This window comes from Scyliorhinus torazame, chromosome 31 (assembly GCF_047496885.1).
Source record: "Scyliorhinus torazame isolate Kashiwa2021f chromosome 31, sScyTor2.1, whole genome shotgun sequence".
Classification (NCBI taxonomy): domain Eukaryota; kingdom Metazoa; phylum Chordata; class Chondrichthyes; order Carcharhiniformes; family Scyliorhinidae; genus Scyliorhinus; species Scyliorhinus torazame.
In genome coordinates this window covers 18,723,072-18,746,278 of record NC_092737.1, presented here as the reverse complement: position 1 = coordinate 18,746,278, position 23,207 = coordinate 18,723,072, and the positions used below count along the sequence as shown (strand labels likewise).

Here is a 23,207-nt window from a genome sequence, read left to right as displayed (position 1 = left end):
TAAGAAATGTTTGGCTGCTCATGTTACTGCAGTGATGTCAGAGTGTGGATGGAGCCGAGCGCTGGCTCGGTTTCTTAGTTTCACTTTGACAAAAGCTTGGGTGTGTCTGTGTCTTTTTGGTTTTGTTTTCAGTGTTGGGAGCTGAAACCAGACAGAGCAGGTGTACTGTTGTTCTCTCTGCCATGTAAAGACTATCTCTTGATCATTTGGTGAATTCAGAATTATAAATGTTTTCAGTAGTGACTTTAACCTAATGTGCTTCTGTTTAAAGGTTCTTTAAGTCTTATGGATGTTAAAAGGACAGCTTGAGGATGACTTAGTGTTGTATTCTTCGGGGGTTGTATTTGAATTAATGGTTGCTAAGATGTTCACTATGTTTTAAAAAGGTTAACTACTTTTCCATTTCTGCTGTCCCACACCTGTAGAGTGGGCCGTGTGCTCCCCATACCGCAATCTATTAAAAGTTGTGGGTCAGGTGAACTCCATGATACACTTTGGGGTTCTCGATGTTGGCCCATAACACCATACTTCCCAGCAATTTAGGAATATAGAAATGAGGGCCAGATCATGACTGATCGTCTACCTCCATGCCATTTCCTTCCCCCACCAACTATCCCCATATCCCTGGATGTCGTTCAAATCCAGAAATCTATTGTTGCTGTCTTGAACATGCTCAATGGTTGAGCCTCCCACAGCCCTCTGGGGTACAGAATTCCAAAGATTCGCCACCCTCCGAGTAAAGAAATTCCTCATCTCAGTAATATATTCTATGGTCAAACAATCGTCTGGTTAAATGGCTCTGCTCCTTATCCTGAGACTGCGTGCCCTGGTTCAGGACTCATCCAGCCAGGGGAAACATCCTATCCACACCTCCCCTAAGACTCATCAAATTCTTACAATGAGATGATCTGTCCTTGTTCAAAACTACAGAATAGAGGCCCAGTTGCCTCAATTTCTGCTCACAAGACTATCCCTCAATGCCAGCAAAACTAAGTACGAAGTCTTACAACACCAGGTTAAAGAGGTGTGAATTGTGTCAAGCCAGGACAGTTGGTAGGATTTTGCAGGCCAGATGGTGGGGGATGAATGTAATGCGACATGAATCCCAGGTCCTGGTTGAGGCCGCACTCATGTGTGCGGAACTTGGCTATAAGTTTCTGCTCGGCGATTCTGCGCATCCTGAAGGCCTCCTTGGAGAATGCTTACCCGGAGATCAGAGGCTGAATGCCCTCGACTGCTGAAGTGTTCCCCGACTGGAAGGGAACATTCCTGTCTGGTGATTGTCGCGCGATGTCCATTCATTCGTTGTCGCAGCATCTGCATGGTCTCGCCAATGTACCACGCTTCGGGACATGCTTTCCTGCAGCGCATGAGGTAGACAACGGTAGCAAAACTAAGGAGCTGGTCATTGACTTCAGGAAGCAAAAAGTGTTGTACACACCCTTGTCAGCATCAACAGGGCAGAGGTGGAGATGGTCAACAGCTCCAAATTCCTAGGAGTGCACATCACCAAAAATCTGTCCTAGTTCACCCACGTTGACGCGACCACCAAGAAAGCACAACAGCACCTATACTTCTCGGGAAACTAACAAAATTCGGCATGTCCACGTTAACTCTTACCAACTTCTACAGATGCACCATAGAAAGCATCCTATCTGGCTGCATCACAGCCTGGTATGGCAACTGCTCGGCCCAAGACCGCAAGAAACTTCAGAGAGTAGTGAACACAGCCCAGTCCATCACACGAACCTGCCTCCCATCCATTGGCTCCATCTACACCTCCCGCTGCCTGGGGAAAGCGGGCAGCATAATCAAAGACCCCTCCCACCCGGCTTACTCACTCTTCTAACTTCTTCCATCGGGCAGGAGATACAAAAGTCTGAGAACACACACAAACTCAAAAACAGCTTCTTCCCCGCTGTTACCAGACTCCTAAACGATCCTCTTATGGACTGACCCGATTAATACTACATTCCTGTATGCTTCACCCGGTGCTGGTGTTATGTAGTTACATAGAACATAGAAAATACAGCACAGAACAGGCCCTTTGGCCCACGATGTTGTGCCGAACCTTTGTCCTAGATTAATCATAGATTATCATTTAATTTACAGTGCAGAAGGAGGCCATTCGGCCCTTTGAGTCTGCACCGGCTCTTGGAAAGAGCAGCCTACCCAAACTCAACACCTCCACCCAACACCAAGGGCAATTTGGACATTAAGGGCAATTTACCATTGGCCAATTCACCTAACCCGCACATCTTTGGACTGTGGGAGGAAACCGGAGCACCCGGAGGAAACCCACGCAGACACGGGGAGGACGTGCAGACTCCGCACAGACAGTGACCCAAGCCGGAATCGAACCTGGGACCCTGGAGCTGTGAAGCAATTGTGCTATCCACAATGCTACCGTGCTGCCCATTGTGCACCTTGTGTGTTGCCCTGTTATGCATTTCCTTTTTTTTCTTTTTTCTTTTCTTTTCATGTCCTAAATGATCTGTTTGAGCTGCTCACGGAAAAATACTTTGCACTGTACCTCGGTACACGTGAAATCCAATCCAGTCCTGTAGCCATCCAAGATGGCCATCTGCAAAGGACATGGGAATTATGGCCAACCCAGGACTCAGACAGATACAGAGCTTGTGTGTATTTGAAACACTGGTAGCTAGACCTGATCGAAACCCCTGCTCGTTTGCATTCTAATGGCCCATTTCCCCAGAACAATAGGATTGCACTCAAGAAACCGATACAGCCACAGACTGATCGGCGCCACTCCCTTTACTCAGAGAGCCCAACTGCCAAGGTCAATGACCGCTAAGGACCCGCCCAGCCACCAAGTCACCCGCCCCTTAATTGGCCGAAATCAAAGGCAGTGATCGAGGCCCTGTCGAACTATTGGGTCCAAGATCAAGAACCGCCCCAAAGAGCGCGAAATCCCAGAGGGATAAAAGGGGACACAGCCATGTGTTCTGCCTCTTTTGGACCCGGCCTATGCCAGCCCAACTGCAGCCTAAAGACCAGACAGCCAAGTTCAAGACCAACGATCGCTACCTGACGGATGAGCCCAGCAGAGAGAGCCACTTCTTCAACCCAGCCACGTGAGATCAAGATAAAGGCCTTATCCACTTGCACAGTGCCGGTTGCCTGATGTCAAGTATAGGTTATTGTGGTTTATAGGTGTAGTTTAACTTGTCGTATATTGTGCTTGCATGTCGAAGTAAATAAACCATCTTTGAACTTGAACTGAACTGGTTGTGTGGTCATTTGATCGATATACAGGAAGGCCTTGTGGTTCAGTAAGACAGAAACAAGCGCAGTATTGGCGACACTGTTGGGACATAACATATCATAAAAAGAGCTTCAGTATCACATTGGCGACTCTAAAGAGCAACATTATTGGTGACACTCGTGGGATAGTATTCCATTAAATTGGCAACAATGAAATCCCACCATCCCAGGATTGGTCTGGTGGAACCTCCGTTGCACTATGGCAAGTATATCCTTCCTCAGATAAAGGAGACCAGAACTGTACACAATTCTCCTGGCGCCGTTTCACCAAAGCTCCATAAAATTGCAGCAAGACAGGCAGCACGGTGGCGCAGTGGTTAGCACTGCAGTCTCACGGTGCCGAGGTCCGAGGTTCGATCCCGGCTCTGAGTCACTGTCCGTGTGGAGTTTGCACATTCTCCCCGTGTTTGCGTGGGTTTCGCCCCCACAATCCAAGGATGTGCAGGCTAGGCGGATTGGCCACGCCAATTGGAAAAAATTAATTGAGTACCCTAAATTCAAAAAACAATAAAAAATTGCAGCAAGACATCTTTATTCCTGGTCTCAGATTTCACTGCGATGAGGGCCAACGGGTCATTTGTCTTCCTAATTGCTTGCTGCTGCAAGCTAGCTTTTAGTGACTCATGGACAAGGACACTCGGGTCCCTCTGGATATCGTAAGGAGTTTTACAACACCAGGTTAAAGTCCAACAGGTTTGTTTCAAACACTAGCTTTCGGAGCACTTCTTCCGCAGGTGAATCCCGAGGAAGGAGCAGTGCTCCGAAAGCTAGTGATTTGAAACAAACCTGTTGGACTTTAACCTGTTGTAAGACTTCTTACTGTGCCCGTCCCAGTCTAACGCCGGCATCTCCACCTCTGGATATCAACATTGGCCAGAAGCTCACCATTCTGCTTTTTTTCCTACCGTTCACGCTTATTCACATTATATTCCTTCAGCGATGTACTGCCCACTCAAGCCAGTGCAGATCCCCATGAAGCTTCTTTACATCCTCCTCGTAACGTACATTTCCCCCCCACCCCCACCCCCCCCCCCCCCCACCCCCATCTAGTTTTGGGTCATCGACAAATTTGGAAATATAACATTTGGTTCCCCACGTCCAAATCATTCCTGTGGATTGCAAATCAGCTGTGGTCCCGGCACGGATCCTTGCGGTACCCGACCAATCACAGCGTGCCATCCTGAGAACGGCCTGTTTATTCCTGCTGTTTGCTCAGGTCGATATCCAGCCTGCTTTGGACACGTTATGGACACACCTTCCTTGACCATCAAGTCCTTGGGTGGGACTCTAGCCCAGAGCTCCTGGCTCAGGGGATAGGGTCTTCACCCACCGCGCATATCCAGGGCATCTTGTGCTTTCGAAGTTAGAAGGAGGTACAGTGACCCAAGTGCAGGCATGTTTGCCTTTCAATATACAGGACCTGGCGGCAATTCCGCCAGGAGAGTTCTCAATCTCAAACCTCCGAGGGCTGATACGTTGACCAGCATGTATATGGTTGTGGTAACTTAGACCACAAAGGTGGTAGTCAAATACATTGTTTAAAAGAAGGAACTTCTTTATATAAACGAATAACAAGAGTTTAACAATAACACTAGAATAGAAATAACTATGAAAACAGGAGCTGTAGTAAAACAGGTCCTGCTACAGGTAACCCTCTTGCAGATTGAAAAAAGCCTCAGAACCCTCTACAGACACCACTAAAACAATTACATAGAGAAAGGTTTATAATGCGAGGATGCTGGATCAATTTGCAATTTATAAAAGTGTGAGGAAAGGGTTCTTCAGCCAGGAGCAATGACTCGGACCTACAGGTATCTTCTATGTTAAAGCAAACTTTCATTTAAACACAGAATTAACTGTTATCAAAGAAATAGCTTTACAATTTATTTATTTATTTTTTAAATTTAGAATACCCAATTCTTTTTATTCAATCGAGGGGCAATTTAGCGCGGCCAATTCACCTACCCCGCACAGCTGTTTGGGTTGTGGGGGTGAGACCCACGCAGACACGGGGAGAAAATGCAAACTCCACACAAATAGTGACCCGGGACCGGGATCGAACCTGGAGCCTCGGCAAAATAACTCTACAACTAACAGTTAAACAGTTCTTAAATAAAAAGGAAAAAAAAAAAAAAACTTTACCTCACTATCTACACCTGCCACTATATATTTTCCAACTAAGCAACCCGATCTAGTTCAAAATCCACTCATAACAAAGTTTGCATTCAGGGTTACTTGTTCTTTTGGAGATTTTGTGCAGACTTTGAGACCTTTCAGAAACAACCTGTCAGACTAGAATCCCATGGCAAACTGCTAAAACTGACAGACCTGGCTCCTCCCATTAATTACATCATCTGTATCCCACTAAGATGTCCCATGACCTGCTTAGCTAGGGCTAAACCCAACTCCCTCCATTATCTACAACCCAGATAATCTCCTGCCTACAAACAATATTCAATTAGCCATCCATATGTAAACAAACGGTCAAAATCAATGATTATCTCGCCTTTTACGACACCTTAATTACAACTTTAGCAGGCATTCTGCCTGTATATATTTCAAACGAGAGATTTTAATAACATTACGACAACAAAATATAATACACTGTACTCAAAAATGTCACTATTAACGCATAATGACTACAAGATGGTCACTAATAAATCCAATTGGGGAATTCAGGAGAAACCTCTTTACCCAGAGTGGTGAGAATGTGGAATGCACTCCCACAGGGAGTGGCTGAGGCAAACAGTGAAAATACACTTAAGGGAAGCTGGACACACACAAGAGGGAGAAAGAAACAGAAGGATATGTTGTTAGGACAAAATGGAGCTCGCGAGGAGCATCAAAAACAGTACAGAACCAGTCATGCCAGTTCTGGTGTTGTGCATTAACGGTATGGTAACAAAGGTGCCGGAAAATGGAGACAGACAGAAGTTGAACCTGGATTACTCAGACCTGCGGTGACTTTACTGGTGTCTCAAGCTTCTTGTCCAGCTGTGCATCCTCCTCCAGTACGCCCAAAGAAACCCTGTTGCGCAGCCTCCTGCTGACCTACGAAGAAATTCACAGAATTTACTTGACGTATACTTACGCAGCACGAGAAAAAAAAACAATTGATGCACTTCACAGGAGCACGATAAAACAAAGTGTGACACCATGTTGCATAGGGATTAGGAGGAGTTGGCCATTCAGCACCTTGATCCAGTTCTGCCAATCCATCTGGCCATGCCAAAAGCTCAGAGTCTATTATAAATGATGTAAAAGCAGAACATTTAGAAATACATAGAATAATCAGTCTTACAACACCAGGTTAAAGTCCAACAGGTTTGTTTCGATGTCACTGCTCCTTCCTCAGGTGAACCCTTCCTCAGGTGAAGGAGCAGCGCTCCGAAAGCTAGTGACATCGAAACAAACCTGTTGGACTTTAACCTGGTGTTGTAAGACTTCTTACTGTGCTCACCCCAGTCCAACGCCGGCATCTCCACATCATAGAATCATCAAGCAGAGTCAGTATGGCTTGAAGGGGAAATCATGCCTGACAAATTTATTAGAATTCTTTTTGAGGTGGCAACGAGCAAGATAATAGAATTCCTACAGTGCAGGGGGCCATTCAGTCCATCGGGTCTGCATTGACCCTCTTAGGCCCACTCCTCCACCTGATCCCTGTAACCCCACCTGACCGGCACGTCCCTGGGCACTATGGGGATTTAAAAAAAAAAAATCATGAAGAATCCACCTAAACTGCACATCTTTGGACAGTCGGAGTGATACCAATCAATCCAGTCGAAACGGTAGTTAACAAGAATAGTGGTTTTAATCAGCTAGAATGTGCCCACCAGTAGCTCCTCCCGCACCGAGAGGCTGTCCCGGATCGATAGGTTATATACATTCTCAGAGGGGCGGAGCCAACAACAACATCAACACAACAGTAACAGTGAGTAAATACAATAATATATACAACAGTCATACGTGGCTCACCACATTCACCCCCCGTTTAAAAAAAAGTCCGGCAGGGCTGAAGTGGACTAACAGGAGGGTGTATTGTCCGCTGCGAACGTCGCAGTGTAGGCGCTGGCGTTGAGACCTTCGACTCCGGGAGCACGTCATCCTCACAACAGGGTCCCGGACAGGGCGACAGCGCAGGGGCGGTGCTAATGGACCCCGGATGAGTTGATGGGGAGGTAGAAGGAAGCGGTGAGGTGATGGTGGGCGCAGGGGTACCAGTTGATGGGGTAGATGGGGAGGTAGAAGGAAGCGGTGAGGTGATGGTAGGCGCAGGGGTACCCCCCGCAGGGGCCAGGTCCCTGAGGGAGACCGTGTCCTGCCACCCATCGCGGTGTGTCACATATGCATACGGAGGGTTCGCATGGAGGAGGTCAACCCTCTCACGTGCTTCCGGAGGAGTACCAGCCCAGGAGTCGTGAGCCAGGTAGGAAGCGAGACCCTGGAGATCGACGTCCTGGGAAAGACAAATAGACGATCGTGAGGGGTCTTGTTAGTGGCAGTACACAACAGTGATCGGATGGAGTGGAGCACGTCAGGGAGGACCTTCTGCCAGCGGGCGACTGGGAGACTTCTAGACCGTAGGGCCAGAAGGACAGCTTTCCAGACCGTAGCATTCTCCCTCTCCACCTGCCCGTTTCCCCTGTGATTGTCGCTGGTAGTCCTGCTTGAGGCGATGCCCTTACTGAGCAGGTACTGACGCAGCTGGTCGCTCATGAATGAGGATCCCCGATCGCTGTGAATATAAGTGAGGAAACCGAACAGGGTGAAGATGCTGCGCAGTGCCTTGATGACTGTGGCAGAGGTCATGTCAAGGCATGGGATGGCGAAAGGAAAACGTGAGTACTCATCAACAACGTTGAGAAAGTACACGTTACAATCAGTGGAGGGGAATGGCCCTTTGAAATCCGTACTGAGGCATTCAAAAGGGCGGGAGGCCTTCACCAGGTGGGCCTTGTCTGGCCGATAGAAATGCGGCTTGCACTCCGCACAGAGTTGGCAGTCCCTGGCCATGGCCCTGACCTCCTCTATCGAGTAGAGCGGGCCTTGCCAAAGTGGAGAAGCCAGGTGACCCCCGGGTGACAGAGGTCGTTGTGGATAGCCCATAACCGGTCAGCCTGCGCATTGGCACAGGTGCCACGGGACAGGGCACCTGGGGGCTCATTGAGCTTCCCAGGACGATACAAGACGTCGTAGTTATAGGTGGAGAGCTCGATCCTCCACTGCAAAATCTTGGCGTTCTTAATTTTGCCCCGCTGCATGTTGTTGAACATGAAGGCAACCGACCGTTCGTCTGTGAGGAGAGTGAATCCCCTGCCGGCCAGGTAATGCCTCCAGTGCCACACAGCTTCCACAATGGCTTGCGCCTCCTTTTCAACAGAGGAGTGTCGAATTTCGGAGGCATGGAGGGTACGGGGAAAAAAAGGCGACAGGCCTCCCTGCCTGGTTAAGAGTGGCTGTCAGGGCAAAGTCAGACGCATCGCTTTCCACCTGGAACGGGATGGATTAGTCCACGGCATGCATCGTGGCCGTGGCAATTTCGGATCTGATGTGGTTGAAGGCCAGGCGGGCCTCAGCCGTCAGGGGAAAAGTGGTGGACTTAATGAGTGGACGGGCTTTGTCCGCGTAGTTGGGGACCCACTGGGCATAGTAGGAGAGCCCCAAGCACCGTTTCAGGGGCAGTGGGAGAGGGGGAGTTGCAAGAAGTGTGTGTTCGGGGTCAGGCCCTAGGACTCAGTTTTCCCCGGCATAGCAGAGAATGGCTAGCCGGGTTGTGCGGAAAACCCATTTCTCCTTATTATATGTCAAATTAAGGAGTCGGGCGGTGCGGGGGAATTTTTGAAGGTTGGCGTCGTGGTCCTGCAGATCATGGCCAGAGATGGTAACATTATCCAAGTACGGGGAAGTGGCCCGCAGCCCGTACTGGTCGACCATTCGGTCCATCATTCGTTGGAAGACCGAAACCCCGTTGGTGACGCCGAAGGGGACCCTGAGGAAATGGAAGAGACGGCCATCTGCCTCAAAGGCAGTGTATTGGCGGTCCTCCCACCGGATAGGGAGCTGGTGGTACACTGACTTCAAGTCAACCGTAGAGAAGACCCGATGGTCTGATTGACCATGTCAGATATGCGCGGGAGGGGGTACGCATCGAGCTGCGTGTACCGGTTGATCGTCTGACAGTAGTCAGTGACCATCCAGTGTTTCTCCCCGATCCTGACGGCCACCACTTGTGCTCTCCAGGGGCTATTACTGGCCTCAATGATCCCTTCCCTCAGGAGTCGCTGGACCTCTGACCTGACGAAGGCCTTGTCATGAGCACTGTACCGTCTGCTCCGGGTGGTGACGGGCTTACAGTCTGGGGTGAGGTCAGTGAAGAGCGAGGGAGGGGCGACCTTCAGGGTCGCGAGGCTACAGACAGTGAGAGGGGGCAGGGGTCCCCCGAACTTCAGGGTTAGACTACAGAGGTTGCACTGAATGTAGGAAAGGGGCGCAGAGATGGGAGAGGACATAAGAGTTTGAAATTGGCGTATTCGACGCCCTGCATTGCCAGGTTGGCAGTGCAGTACCTCCGGATCTGCACGAGTGTGATCCGGAAGCTAGGGATATGACTTGTGTGACAGGAGGACCCGGAGGGAACAGCGCCTTACCATGTCCAGGTGGACGAAGCTATCCGTGCTCCCGGAGTCGAAGAGGCAGGACGTCTCCTGCCCGTTGAGGCTGATGGCCATCATCGAGCTCTGAAGATGGCAAGGCCGGGACTGGTCAAGTTGAATGGAGAGGAGTTGATGGCGATGAGAGTCGTGCAGGTCACAAAATGGCAGCGTCGACGAAGTCAGACAAAATGGCAGCCCCTATGGATCGCACGCGGCGTTTGACGCCGATGACGTCAGACAAGATTGCAGCCCCCATGGATCACACACGACGGGCGGAGTCGACGGCGTCAGCCAAGATGGCTGCCCCATGGGTCACAAGCTGCGAGTGACACGTCAGCAGAGGGCGCTCCGGGCAGGCACGATGCCATGCTGCGGGGTTTGAGAGTCTCAGACCGGGCTTGACAGGCATTTGGTTTTTGATTTTTAGGCTTAGCTAGGCATACCGTAGCATAGTGCCCTTTCTTGCCAGTCGTTACACGTGGAGTTGCGAGCCGGGCAATGCTGCCTGGGGTGCTGGCCCTGACCGCAGAAGTAACAGCATGGCCCTCCGGAGCTAGACGGCTGCCGCGCGGCGCAGGAATGAGGCACACCTGGGTCGGGTGATGGCTGCGCCTCCAACGTCCCCGAGGATGCCGCGTGGTCAGATGGGAAGGCATTCAGGCTCTGGAAGGCCACTTCCAGCGAGGTAGCCAGCTTCACAGTCTCCTCGAGGTCGAGGGCCCCCTTTTCTAGAAGCCGCTGCCGGATGGAGCTGGACCGGGCACCTGCCACATAGGTGTCCCGGACCATCAGCGCCGCGTGCTCGACCGCTGTGACAGTCCTGCAGTTACAACTGCGGACGAGTACGCTCAGTTCACGCAGATATTCAGCCAGAGACTCACCCTGGCGCTGATACCGCATGGTCAGGAGTTGTCGAGCGAGTACCCCGTTCATCAGCCTCACGAACTGTCGTTTGAGCAGCTCCACTGCCTCAGTGTATGAGGCTGCGTCTCTGATGAGCTGGAAAATCCTGTGGCTCACCCAGGCGTTAGGGGACACTGTTTAATTTCCGGGGAGACCTCGGCGGCGAAGGAGCGGAGGTAGGACTCAAAGCAATTGAGCCAATGCTCAAATATTGCCATAGCCTCCGGCACCTGCGGGTCAGGTTCGAGGCGTTCTGGTTTTAAGACGGCTTCCATCGTAAAAAAATCTAGCTGATTAAATTAATACCAATCAATCCAGTCGAAACGGTAGTTAACAAGAACTGTGGTTTTAATCAGCTAGAATGTGCCCACCAGTAGCTCCTCCCGCACTGAGGGGCTGTCCCGGATCGATGGGTTATATAACTTCTCAGAGGGGCAGAGCCACAGGCGGAGCCAACAACAACATCAACACAACAGCAACAGTGAGTAAATACAATAATATATATAACCATGTGGCTCACCACACGGAGGAAACCGGAGCAACCGAAAGAAACTCACGCAGACATCAGGAGAATGTGCAGACTCCGCACAGACAAGTCACCCAAGGCCGGAATGGAACCCGGCCTCTGGCACTGTGAGGCAGCAGTGCTAACCACTGTGCCACCAGGGAACCCGTAGATGTAATATACTTGGGATTTCTAAAAATCATTCAATAAGGTACCACACAAAAGACTACTTAATAAGAGCACATGGTGTTGGGGTAGTATATTACACCGACAGAGAACCGACCAACTAAGAGGACAGAGTTGGGATAAGAGGAGAATTTTCAGGATGACAACCCTGTAACCAGTCTCCATGCTGGGGCCACAATTATTGATAATACATTAATGACATGGACGAGGGAAGTGAATGTGCTATTGCCAAGTTTGTGAATGGTGGGAAGGCAAGTGGTGAGGATGACACAAAGTCTACAGCAAGATGTAGGCAGGTTACGGGAGTGGAGGAAAAAAAAAACTTGACAGATGGACTATAATGTAGGAAAACGTTAAGTTACGCACTTAGGAAGGATAAAGGAGCTGAATATTATTTAAATGGAAAGAGGCGGCAGAAAGCCGCAGCCGAGGGGGATTTGGGGCTCCTAGCGCACAAAAAGCCAGCACGCATGTTCAGCAGGTAATAGGGAAGGCAAGTTGGCCTTTATTTCAAAGGGAATGGATATAAAAATAGGGAAGTCTTGCTCAAACTATACCAGACCACACCTGGAATACTGTGAACAGTTTTGGTCCCCTTATCGAAGGAAAGATACACTGGCATTGGAGGCCGTCCAGTCATTCGGTTGATCCCGGGTATGGAGGAATTTTCTTATGAGGAGAGGAGGTTGAGTAGTTTGGGAGAATGATGGGTGATTTTATTGAGAAGTAGGAGATTCTCAGGGGCCTTGACAGGGTAGATACGGAGCAGTCATTTTTCCATGTGGGACAGTCTAGGACCAGGGGGCATAAAGAGTGAGGGGACGCCTATTTAAAACAGGGAGGAATTTCTTCTCTCAGAGGGGAGCGAGTCTGGAATTCTTTACCGCAGAGAGCTGTAGAGGCTGGATCGGCAAGTATGTTCAAGGCGGAGATACAGATTTTGAATCAACTAGGGAATCCAGGGTTAGGGGGACAAGGCGGGAAAGTAGAGTTGAGGACAGTCATACTATGATCTCATTGAATGATGATGCAGACTTAATGGGCCGAATGGCCTACCTCTGCTCCCACTTATGGCTGATCGGATTCTGTCCTCAACTCCACCTTTGCCTGCCCCCTCATAACCCTCGATTCCCTTGTCTATCAAAACTCTAACTCGGCCGTAAATATATCAATGACTCAGCCTCCACTGCAGAAATGAAATCCATACTCAACCCTCAGGAAAATAAAATTTTCAATCGCCGCCTTAAAAGAGATCGCTTATTCTTAAACCACTCCAGCTAAAAGAAACATCCTCCAGCTATCTATGGGCTCGAGTCCCCTCAGGCTCTTATTGAAATATACAAGATCACCTCGCATTCTTCTAAACTCCATTGGGTATGGGCCCAACCTGAGCAACTACCCCACGTAACATAAACCCCTCTATCCCAGGAATGAGTTGCACAAACCCTCTTTTGAACCACTTCAACACACTGTATCCTTTCTCAAACAAGGGGACCAAATATGCAGATATGGTCTCCCAAGCCCATGTACAGCTGCATTAGCCACTTGTATATTCCATCCCTCTTGCATTAAGCCAGGAGATGTTAGGTAGATTATCAAAAGCCTGGTCAAAGCAGTTGACTTAAAGTACAGCAAAGTGGAGAGAAAGGTGCAGGGAGGATATTCATAGATAGAATTTGCAGTGCAGAGAATTTGCAGTGCAGAAGGAGGCCATTCGGCCCATTGAGTCTGCATCGGCCCTTGGGAAGGGCACCCTAACAAGCCCACACATCCACCCTGTCCCCATAACCCAGTAACCCCACCCAACCCTTTTGGACACCAAGGGTAATTTAGCAAGTCCAACCCACTTAACCTGCACATCTTTGGACTGTGGGAGGAAACCGGAGCACCCGGAGGAAACCCACACAGACACGGGGAGAACGTGCAGACTCCGCACAGACAGAGACTCAAGCTGGGAATAGGACGCCGGAGATGTGAAGCAACTGTGCTAGCCACTGTGCGACCATGCTGCCCACATATTCCTGTGTTTAAGGACCAGGCAACTGAAAGGCACAACTACCAACAGGGGAGAAATTAAAATTGGGAAGGTTAATCATTGAATTTACAGTGCAGGAGGCCATTCGGCCCATCGAGTCTGCACCGGCTCTTGGAAAGAGCACCCCACCCAAGGTGAACACCTCCACCCGATCCCCATAACACAGTAACCCCACCCAACACGAAGGGCAATTTTGGACACGAAGGGCAATTTATCATGGTCAATCCACCTAACCTGCACATTTTTGGACTGTGGGAGGAAACCGGAGCACCTGGAGGAAACCCACGCACACACGGGGAGGATGTGCAGACTCCGCACAGACAGTGACCCAAGCCGGAATCGAACCTGGGACCCTGGAGCTGTGAAGCAATTGTGCTAACCACAATGCTACCGTGCTGCCCAGACATAAAGGAGCACAGGGATACTGGAGTGTTGTGGGCCTGGAGATCACAGGCCCGAAATGTTAACTCGGTTTCTCTCCCCCCACAGATGCTGCCTGACCCGCTCAAGCATTTTCAATATTTCTATTTCAGATCTCCCAGTATTGTGTTTTTGCATTCAGATAAGCATCAGAGGTCAGTGAACAGAGGAGAATTATTAATGGACCTGGATCCAAACTGATGTTTTTAAAATTCATTTATGAGACATGGGCCCAGCATTTATTGCCCATCCCTAGTTGGCCATCAGGAGGTTGCCTTCCTGAACTGCTGCAGTCCCAGAGGTGTCAGTACACCCGCAGTGCTGTTAGGGAGATGAGTTCCAGGATTTTAACCCAGCGACAGTGAAGGAACAGTGATCGAGTTCCACGTCAGGATGGGGCAGTGACTTTGAGGAGAACCCCCAGGTGGTGGGCTTCCCAAGTATCTGCTGTTGTCCTTCTAGATGGTAGTGGTCATGGGTTTGGAGGGTGCTGCCTAAGGAACCTTGGTGAGTTGCTGCAGTGCATCTTGTAGACGGTACACACGGCTGCCACTGTGCGTCAGTGGGGGAGGGAGTGAATGTTAATGGGAAGGGTAGCGATCATGACAGGGGCAAGTGAAATCTTGGTTGCACAGCACTGACGGCAGTGCCGGATTTCCATAGAACCGATACAGTGCAGAAGGAGGCCATTCGGCCCATCGAGTCTGCACGACCCTCTGAAAGAGCACCCTGCCTCGGCCCACTCCCTGTAACCCCACCTAACCTGCACACCTATGGGGCAATACTTAGAACAGCCAATCCACCCAACTTGCACATCGCTGGACTGTGGGAGGAAACTTTTTACCAGGGTGCAAGAGTCAATTACTAGAGGACATAGGTTGAAGGTGCGAGGGGCAAAGTTTAGAGGAGATGTACGAGGGAAGTTTTTTGTTTTTACACAGGGTAGTGGGTGCCTGGAACTCGCTGCCGGAGGTGGTGGCGGAAGCAGGGACGATAGTGACGTTTAAAGGGCGTCTTGACAAATACATGAATAGGATGGGAACAGAGGCATACGGACCCAGGGAGTGTAGAAGGTTTTAGGTTAGACGGGCAGCATGGTTGGTGAGGCTTGGAGGGCCGAAGGGATCGTTCCTGTGCTGTACTTTTCTTTATTTTGTGTTGAAACGGGAGCACCCGGAGAAAACACATGCATTTTGAAAAAAAAATTAGAATATCCAATTCTTTTTTCCCCAATTAAGGGGCAATTTAGCGTGGTCAATCCACCTACCCTGCACATATTTTTGGGTTGTTGGGTGAGACCCACATAGATACGGGGCGAATGTGCAAACCCCATGCGGACAGTGACTGGGGGCCGGGATCGAACCCGGGTCCTCGGCGCCGTGAGGCAGCAGTGCTGCCCACCGTACTGCCGAATCCATGCTGTCAAGATGGAGAATGTGCACACTCCCAACCACGACCCACGGGCCGAATCGAACCCAGGGTCCCCAGCGGCATGAGGAATCCCCACCACCCACCTTGGGGGGGGGGGGGGTTACGGCAGGTGACAGCGGCGGGGGTGGGGCAATAGCAGTGGGCGACAGTGGCTTGGGGGGGGGGGGGGGGGCGCAACGGGGGCAGACAACAGCGGCAGGTAACAACAAATGGGGGGTGCGTCAGCAGCGGGAGAAGCAATTGCTAGGGCCCAGGAAGGGGGGGGGTGCAGCAGCAGATAGGGGGGCAATGGGTGAGGGAAGGGGGCAATGGGTGAGGAGGGGGGCAGCTGCAACAGGGGGGCAATGGTTGGGGGAGCAGTAGTAGTGGGGTGGCAATGGTTGGGGGGGGGGGGGCAACAGCAACAGGGTGGGGCAATGGGTGGGGGGCAGCAGCAAAGGTGGAGCAATGTTTTTTTTTGGGGGGGGGGGGGAAAGAGGGTTCCTGGGGCAATGGTGGGGGGTGGCGGCAGCAAGATGGGGCAATGGTTGGGGGGGGGGGGGGATTCCTGGGGCAATGGTTGGGGGTGGCGGCAGCGAGATGGGGCAATGGTTTGGGGGGGGGGGGGGGGGGAGGAGAGAGCTCCTGGGGCAATGGTTGGGGGCGGCAGCAGCAGGGTGGGGTAATAGTTTTATGGGGGGGGGAGGCTCCTGGGGCAATGGTTGGGGGCGGCAGCAGCAGGGTGGGGCAATAGTTTTGAAGGGGGGGGAGGGTTCCTGGGGCAATGGTTGGGGGGCAGCAGCAAGGGGGGGCAATGGTTGGGGGGGGGTTCCTGGGCCAGTGGTCGGGGTGCAGCAGCAAAGGAGGGGCAATGTTGGGGGGGGGGGGGGAGGGTTCCTGGGGCAATGGTTGGGTGGCAGCAGGGAGGGGGGGGGGCAATGGTTGGGGGGGGGGGGCAGCAGCTGCAGGGGGGGGGGTTCCTCGGGCAATGGTTGAGGGGACAGCAGCAGCAGGAGGGGCAATGGTTGGGGGACAGTAGCAGCAGGGGGAGGCAATGGTTGGGGGGGGGGGGGGGAAGGGTTCCTGGGGCAATGGAAGGGAGGGTTGGGGATTGGGGGGGGGGGGGGGTGGGGAAGAGGGTTCCTGGGGCAATGGTTGGGTGGCAGCAGGAAAGCGGGGGCAATGGTTGGGGGGGGGGGGTCAGCAGCATCAGGGGGGGGCAATGGTTGGGGGGTCAGCAGGAAAGGGGGCGATGGAGGGGTGTCAGCAGCAGCAGGGGGGCAATGGAGGGGGGGGGGTCAGCTGCAGTGGGGCCAGCAGCAGGGGGGCAATGGAGGGGGGGTCAGCAGCAGTGGGGCAATGGAGGGGGGGTCAGCAGCAGGGGGGGCAATGGAGGGGGGGTCAGCAGCAGGGGGGTCAGCAGCAGGGGGGCAATGGAGGGGGGTCAGCAGCAGGGGGGCCAGCAGCAGGGGGGCAATGGAGGGGGGTCAGCAGCAGGGGGGCAATGGAGGGGGGGTCAGCAGCAGGGGGGCAATGGAGGGGGGGTCAGCAGCAGGGGGGCAATGGAGGGGGGGTCAGCAGCAGGGGGGCAATGGAGGGGGGGTCAGCAGCAGGGGGGCAATGGAGGGGGGGTCAGCAGCAGGGGGGCAATGGAGGGGGGGTCAGCAGCAGGGGGGCAATGGAGGGGGGGTCAGCAGCAGGGGGGCAATGGAGGGGGGTCAGCAGCAGGGGGGCAATGGAGGGGGGGTCAGCAGCAGGGGGGCAATGGAGGGGGGGTCAGCAGCAGGGGGGCAATGGAGGGGGGGTCAGCAGCAGGGGGGCAATGGAGGGGGGGTCAGCAGCAGGGGGGCAATGGAGGGGGGGTCAGCAGCAGGGGGGCAATGGAGGGGGGGTCAGCAGCAGGGGGCAATGGAGGGGGGTCAGCAGCAGGGGGGCAATGGAGGGGGGTCAGCAGCAGGGGGGCAATGGAGGGGGGGTCAGCAGCAGGGGGGCAATGGAGGGGGGTCAGCAGCAGGGGGGCAATGGAGGGGGGTCAGCAGCAGGGGGGCAATGGAGGGGGGTCAGCAGCAGGGGGCAATGGAGGGGGGTCAGCAGCAGGGGGCAATGGAGGGGGGTCAGCAGCAGGGGGGCAATGGAGGGGGGTCAGCAGCAGGGGGGCAATGGAGGGGGGTCAGCAGCAGGGGGGCAATGGAGGGGGGTCAGCAGCAGGGGGGCAATGGAGGGGGGTCAGCAGCAGGGGGGCAATGGAGGGGGGTCAGCAGCAGGGGGGCAATGGAGGGGGGTCAGCAGCAGGGGGGCAATGGAGGGGGGTCAGCAGCAGGGGGGCAATGGAGGGGGGTCAGCAGCAGGGGGGCAATGGAGGGGGGTCAGCAGCAGGGGGGCAATGGAGGGGGGTCAGCAGCAGGGGGGCAATGGAGGGGGGTCAGCAGCAGGGGGGCAATGGAGGGGGGTCAGCAGCAGGGGGGCAATGGAGGGGGGTCAGCAGCAGGGGGGCAATGGAGGGGGGTCAGCAGCAGGGGGGCAATGGAGGGGGGTCAGCAGCAGGGGGGCAATGGAGGGGGGTCAGCAGCAGGGGGGCAATGGAGGGGGGTCAGCAGCAGGGGGGCAATGGAGGGGGGTCAGCAGCAGGGGGGCAATGGAGGGGGGTCAGCAGCAGGGGGGCAATGGAGGGGGGTCAGCAGCAGGGGGGCAATGGAGGGGGGTCAGCAGCAGGGGGGCAATGGAGGGGGGTCAGCAGCAGGGGGGCAATGGAGGGGGGTCAGCAGCAGGGGGGCAATGGAGGGGGGTCAGCAGCAGGGGGGCAATGGAGGGGGGTCAGCAGCAGGGGGGCAATGGAGGGGGGTCAGCAGCAGGGGGGCAATGGAGGGGGGTCAGCAGCAGGGGGGCAATGGAGGGGGGTCAGCAGCAGGGGGGCAATGGAGGGGGGTCAGCAGCAGGGGGGCAATGGAGGGGGGTCAGCAGCAGGGGGGCAATGGAGGGGGGTCAGCAGCAGGGGGGCAATGGAGGGGGGTCAGCAGCAGGGGGGCAATGGAGGGGGGTCAGCAGCAGGGGGGCAATGGAGGGGGGTCAGCAGCAGGGGGGCAATGGAGGGGGGTCAGCAGCAGGGGGGCAATGGAGGGGGGTCAGCAGCAGGGGGGCAATGGAGGGGGGTCAGCAGCAGGGGGGCAATGGAGGGGGGTCAGCAGCAGGGGGGCAATGGAGGGGGGTCAGCAGCAGGGGGGCAATGGAGGGGGGTCAGCAGCAGGGGGGCAATGGAGGGGGGTCAGCAGCAGGGGGGCAATGGAGGGGGGTCAGCAGCAGGGGGGCAATGGAGGGGGGTCAGCAGCAGGGGGGCAATGGAGGGGGGTCAGCAGCAGGGGGGCAATGGAGGGGGGTCAGCAGCAGGGGGGCAATGGAGGGGGGTCAGCAGCAGGGGGGCAATGGAGGGGGGTCAGCAGCAGGGGGGCAATGGAGGGGGGTCAGCAGCAGGGGGGCAATGGAGGGGGGTCAGCAGCAGGGGGGCAATGGAGGGGGGTCAGCAGCAGGGGGGCAATGGAGGGGGGTCAGCAGCAGGGGGGCAATGGAGGGGGGTCAGCAGCAGGGGGGCAATGGAGGGGGGTCAGCAGCAGGGGGGCAATGGAGGGGGGTCAGCAGCAGGGGGGCAATGGAGGGGGGTCAGCAGCAGGGGGGCAATGGAGGGGGGTCAGCAGCAGGGGGGCAATGGAGGGGGGTCAGCAGCAGGGGGGCAATGGAGGGGGGTCAGCAGCAGGGGGGCAATGGAGGGGGGTCAGCAGCAGGGGGGCAATGGAGGGGGGTCAGAGCAGGGGGGCAATGGAGGGGGGTCAGCAGCAGGGGGGCAATGGAGGGGGGTCAGCAGCAGGGGGGCAATGGAGGGGGGTCAGCAGCAGGGGGGCAATGGAGGGGGGTCAGCAGCAGGGGGGCAATGGAGGGGGGTCAGCAGCAGGGGGGCAATGGAGGGGGGTCAGCAGCAGGGGGGCAATGGAGGGGGGTCAGCAGCAGGGGGGCAATGGAGGGGGGTCAGCAGCAGGGGGGCAATGGAGGGGGGTCAGCAGCAGGGGGGCAATGGAGGGGGGTCAGCAGCAGGGGGGCAATGGAGGGGGGTCAGCAGCAGGGGGGCAATGGAGGGGGGTCAGCAGCAGGGGGGCAATGGAGGGGGGTCAGCAGCAGGGGGGCAATGGAGGGGGGTCAGCAGCAGGGGGGCAATGGAGGGGGGTCAGCAGCAGGGGGGCAATGGAGGGGGGTCAGCAGCAGGGGGGCAATGGAGGGGGGTCAGCAGCAGGGGGGCAATGGAGGGGGGTCAGCAGCAGGGGGGCAATGGAGGGGGGTCAGCAGCAGGGGGGCAATGGAGGGGGGTCAGCAGCAGGGGGGCAATGGAGGGGGGTCAGCAGCAGGGGGGCAATGGAGGGGGGTCAGCAGCAGGGGGGCAATGGAGGGGGGTCAGCAGCAGGGGGGCAATGGAGGGGGGTCAGCAGCAGGGGGGCAATGGAGGGGGGTCAGCAGCAGGGGGGCAATGGAGGGGGGTCAGCAGCAGGGGGGCAATGGAGGGGGGTCAGCAGCAGGGGGGCAATGGAGGGGGGTCAGCAGCAGGGGGGCAATGGAGGGGGGTCAGCAGCAGGGGGGCAATGGAGGGGGGTCAGCAGCAGGGGGGCAATGGAGGGGGGACAGCAGCAAGGGGGCAATGGAGGGGGGTCAGCAGCAGCAGGGGGGCAATGGAGGGGGGACAGCAGCAGGGGGGCAATGGAGGGGGGTCAGCAGCAGCAGGGGGGCAATGGAGGGGGGTCAGCAGCAGGGGGGCAATGGAGGGGGGACAGCAGCAAGGGGGCAATGGAGGGGGGACAGCAGCAAGGGGGCAATGGAGGGGGGACAGCAGCAGCAGGGGGGCAATGGAGGGGGGACAGCAGCAGCAGGGGGGCAATGGAGGGGGGTCAGCAGCAGGAGGGCAATGGGGGGGGACAGCAGCAGCAGGGGGGCAATGGAGGGGGGTCAGCAGCAGGGGGGCAATGGAGGGGGGTCAGCAGCAGGGGGGCAATGGGGGGGGGGTCAGCAGCAGGGGGCAATGGAGGGGGGTCAGCAGCGGGGGGGCAATGGAGGGGGGACAGCAGCAGCAGGGGGGCAATGGAGGGGGGTCAGCAGCAGGGGGGCAATGGGGGGGGGGGACAGCAGCAGGGGGCAATGGAGGGGGGTCAGCAGCAGGGGGGCAATGGGGGGGGGTCAGCAGCAGGGGGGGGCAATGGGGGGGGGTCAGTAGCAGGGGGGCAATGGAGGGGGGTCAGCAGCAGGGGGGCAATGGAGGGGGGTCAGCAGCAGGGGGGCAATGGAGGGGGGTCAGCAGCAGGGGGGCAATGGAGGGGGGTCAGCAGCAGGGGGGCAATGGAGGGGGGTCAGCAGCAGGGGGGCAATGGAGGGGGGTCAGCAGCAGGGGGGCAATGGAGGGGGGTCAGCAGCAGGGGGGCAATGGAGGGGGGGTCAGCAGCAGGGGGGCAATGGAGGGGGGTCAGCAGCAGGGGGGCAATGGAGGGGGGTCAGCAGCAGGGGGGCAATGGAGGGGGGGTCAGCAGCAGGGGGGCAATGGAGGGGGGGTCAGCAGCAGGGGGGCAATGGAGGGGGGTCAGCAGCAGGGGGGCAATGGAGGGGGGTCAGCAGCAGGGGGGCAATGGAGGGGGGTCAGCAGCAGGGGGGCAATGGAGGGGGGTCAGCAGCAGGGGGGCAATGGAGGGGGGTCAGCAGCAGGGGGGCAATGGTTGGGGGTCAGCAGCAGGGGGGCAATGGAGGGGGGGGTCAGCAGCAGGGGGGCAATGGTTGGGGGGGGGGGGGGGTCAGGTCACGTCTGGTTACCTGACCCATACCCACCCACCCTGGACACGGTTGTCCTATATGGGATCTTGCCGTGCGCCACGTTTCCTGCACTGAGGAGTTGGGGGGGCGGAGGTTGTATTTCAAAAAACGTGGGTTGTTCTTAAAGAAAAAGGAGGGGAGGCAGGAGGAGGCAGACTTTGTCGCTGAGGGTTGCGGGACGTGACAGTAGATATATCAATGCAAACTCTGCAGCTGCGAACGAGGCGCACGTGGCCAATGGTTTGTCGCCACCGCGCCATCGATTTAATTTAATATCGAATGCGAAAATGCCGCTGGTCACTCCAAATCCCCGCCAGCGCCGTCATTACTCACCATCTTTCCCCGCCGCCCGGGATCGGGGCTCCGCTCACTGACTGACTAACCGGCTGGCCGCGCCGACTCCCAGCAGGCCCGGGTCGAAGGTCGGTATATCCCGGCCGTTGGCCGTCCAACCGCCGCGCCGCGCGCAGGGGGAGGAGGCGGGCCGGCTGCCGCCATCTTTCTGAGGGGCAGTCAGGCGGCTGGCCCCGCAGTTGTCCTTTTTTTTTTTGTCTCGCCGCCATCTTTCTGGGGGGCAGGCGGCGGCTGGCCCCGCGGTTGCTGTTGTTGTTTTTGTTTCCCCGGCCGCCATCTTTGTCGGGGGCAGACGGACGGACGGAGCCTCCCGACATTTTCTTCCCCCCCCCCCCCCCCCCGGCCGCCATCTTTGTTAGGGGTGAAACCAGTCTGGAGGCGGGGACGGACGGACGGCGGTAGGTTTGTTTCCCATCTCCTCTCTTCCCTCTTGCAATGTTGCCGCTGAAGATTATTTGTAAACGGACTCAGGTCGTTCCCCCCACTCCCCCGGCCCCTCGGCCCGCGGTAAGGTGGCGCCCTCCGCGGTGGGAGGCTGAAAGTCCGCCAGTCTGGGTTGCCAACCTCCCGGATTCCCTTGGGCGTCCCAAGGAATTACAATCTCCTTCAGTAGCTCTGGGTGGAAAAAATGGTTACAGCATTGAAATAAATCATGTCTTTTTTCCCCTCTTGTTCCTTTGAGCATCTTCGTCCATTCATTATAAAAATATTGGAGACAACCCCCCCCAAAGCCTGTCCACGAAGGTACCAGTCAGGAATATTCGACACCATCCAGGACATGGCACCCCATCCACCGCCTTTTCTTAAAATAAATTTAGGGTACCCAATTATTATTTTTCCAATTAAGGGGCAATTTAGCGTGGCCAATCCACCTACCCCTCAGACACGGGGAGAATGTGCAAACTCCACATGGACAGTGACCCCGGGGCCGGGTTCGAACCCGGGTACTCGGATCCACAAGGCAGCAGTGCTAACCGCCGTGCCGCCCGTACATCATAGAATTTACAGTGCAGAAGGAGGCCATTCGGCCCATCGAGTCTGCACCGGCTCTTGGAAAGAGCACCCTACCCAAGGTCAACACCTCCACCCTATCCCCTTAACCCAATAACCCCACCCAACACTAAGGGCAATTTTGGACACCAAGGGCAATTTATAATGGCCAAGCCACCTAACCTGCACATCTTTGGACTGTGGGAGGAAACCGGAGCACCCGGAGGAAACCCACGCACACACGGGGAGGATGTGCTGACTCCGCACAGACAGTGACCCAAGCTGGAATCGAACCTGGAACCCTGGAGCTGTGAAGTAATTGTGCTAACCACTGTGCTACCGTGCTGCCCACTACCGCCTTAAACATGAATTCCCTCCACCACTGGCAGCAGAGTCCATTGGAATGGGCATCTGTCATCTCCACGTCTATTGAAAGCAACCCGGGCGATTTTAAAAACAATTTAAGCAAGTACGTTCGTACAGCGCGCACAATTGGTGCAGAAGCTGATCATTTGTTGGAAAACGGTGAGCAGATTACGTCTGAGGAAGGAGCAGCGCTCCGAAAGCTAGTGATTCCAAACAAACCTGTTGGACTTTAACCTGGTGTTGTAAGACTTCTTGCTGATTA

The 23,207-nt window shown here is 55.6% G+C and overlaps 1 protein-coding gene across 5 annotated transcripts in view; it reads right to left on the bottom strand.

Annotated features, from left to right (window-relative positions):
- The window catches only part of LOC140404737 (uncharacterized), a 71,950-nt gene extending 50,288 nt beyond the window's left edge, over nucleotides 1–21,662 (bottom strand). For all 5 annotated transcript variants that reach the window (XM_072493431.1, XM_072493432.1, XM_072493434.1 and 2 more), the window contains exons 1-2: nucleotides 21,569–21,662; nucleotides 6,241–6,336 (exon numbers count right to left, since the gene is read on the bottom strand). In XM_072493431.1, coding sequence (XP_072349532.1) covers nucleotides 6,241–6,336; nucleotides 21,569–21,571 — 99 coding nt within the window. In that variant the 5' untranslated portion in view covers nucleotides 21,572–21,662. The remainder of the gene's footprint in view (nucleotides 1–6,240; nucleotides 6,337–21,568) is intronic.
- Between the last annotated feature and the right edge of the window lie 1,545 nt (nucleotides 21,663–23,207).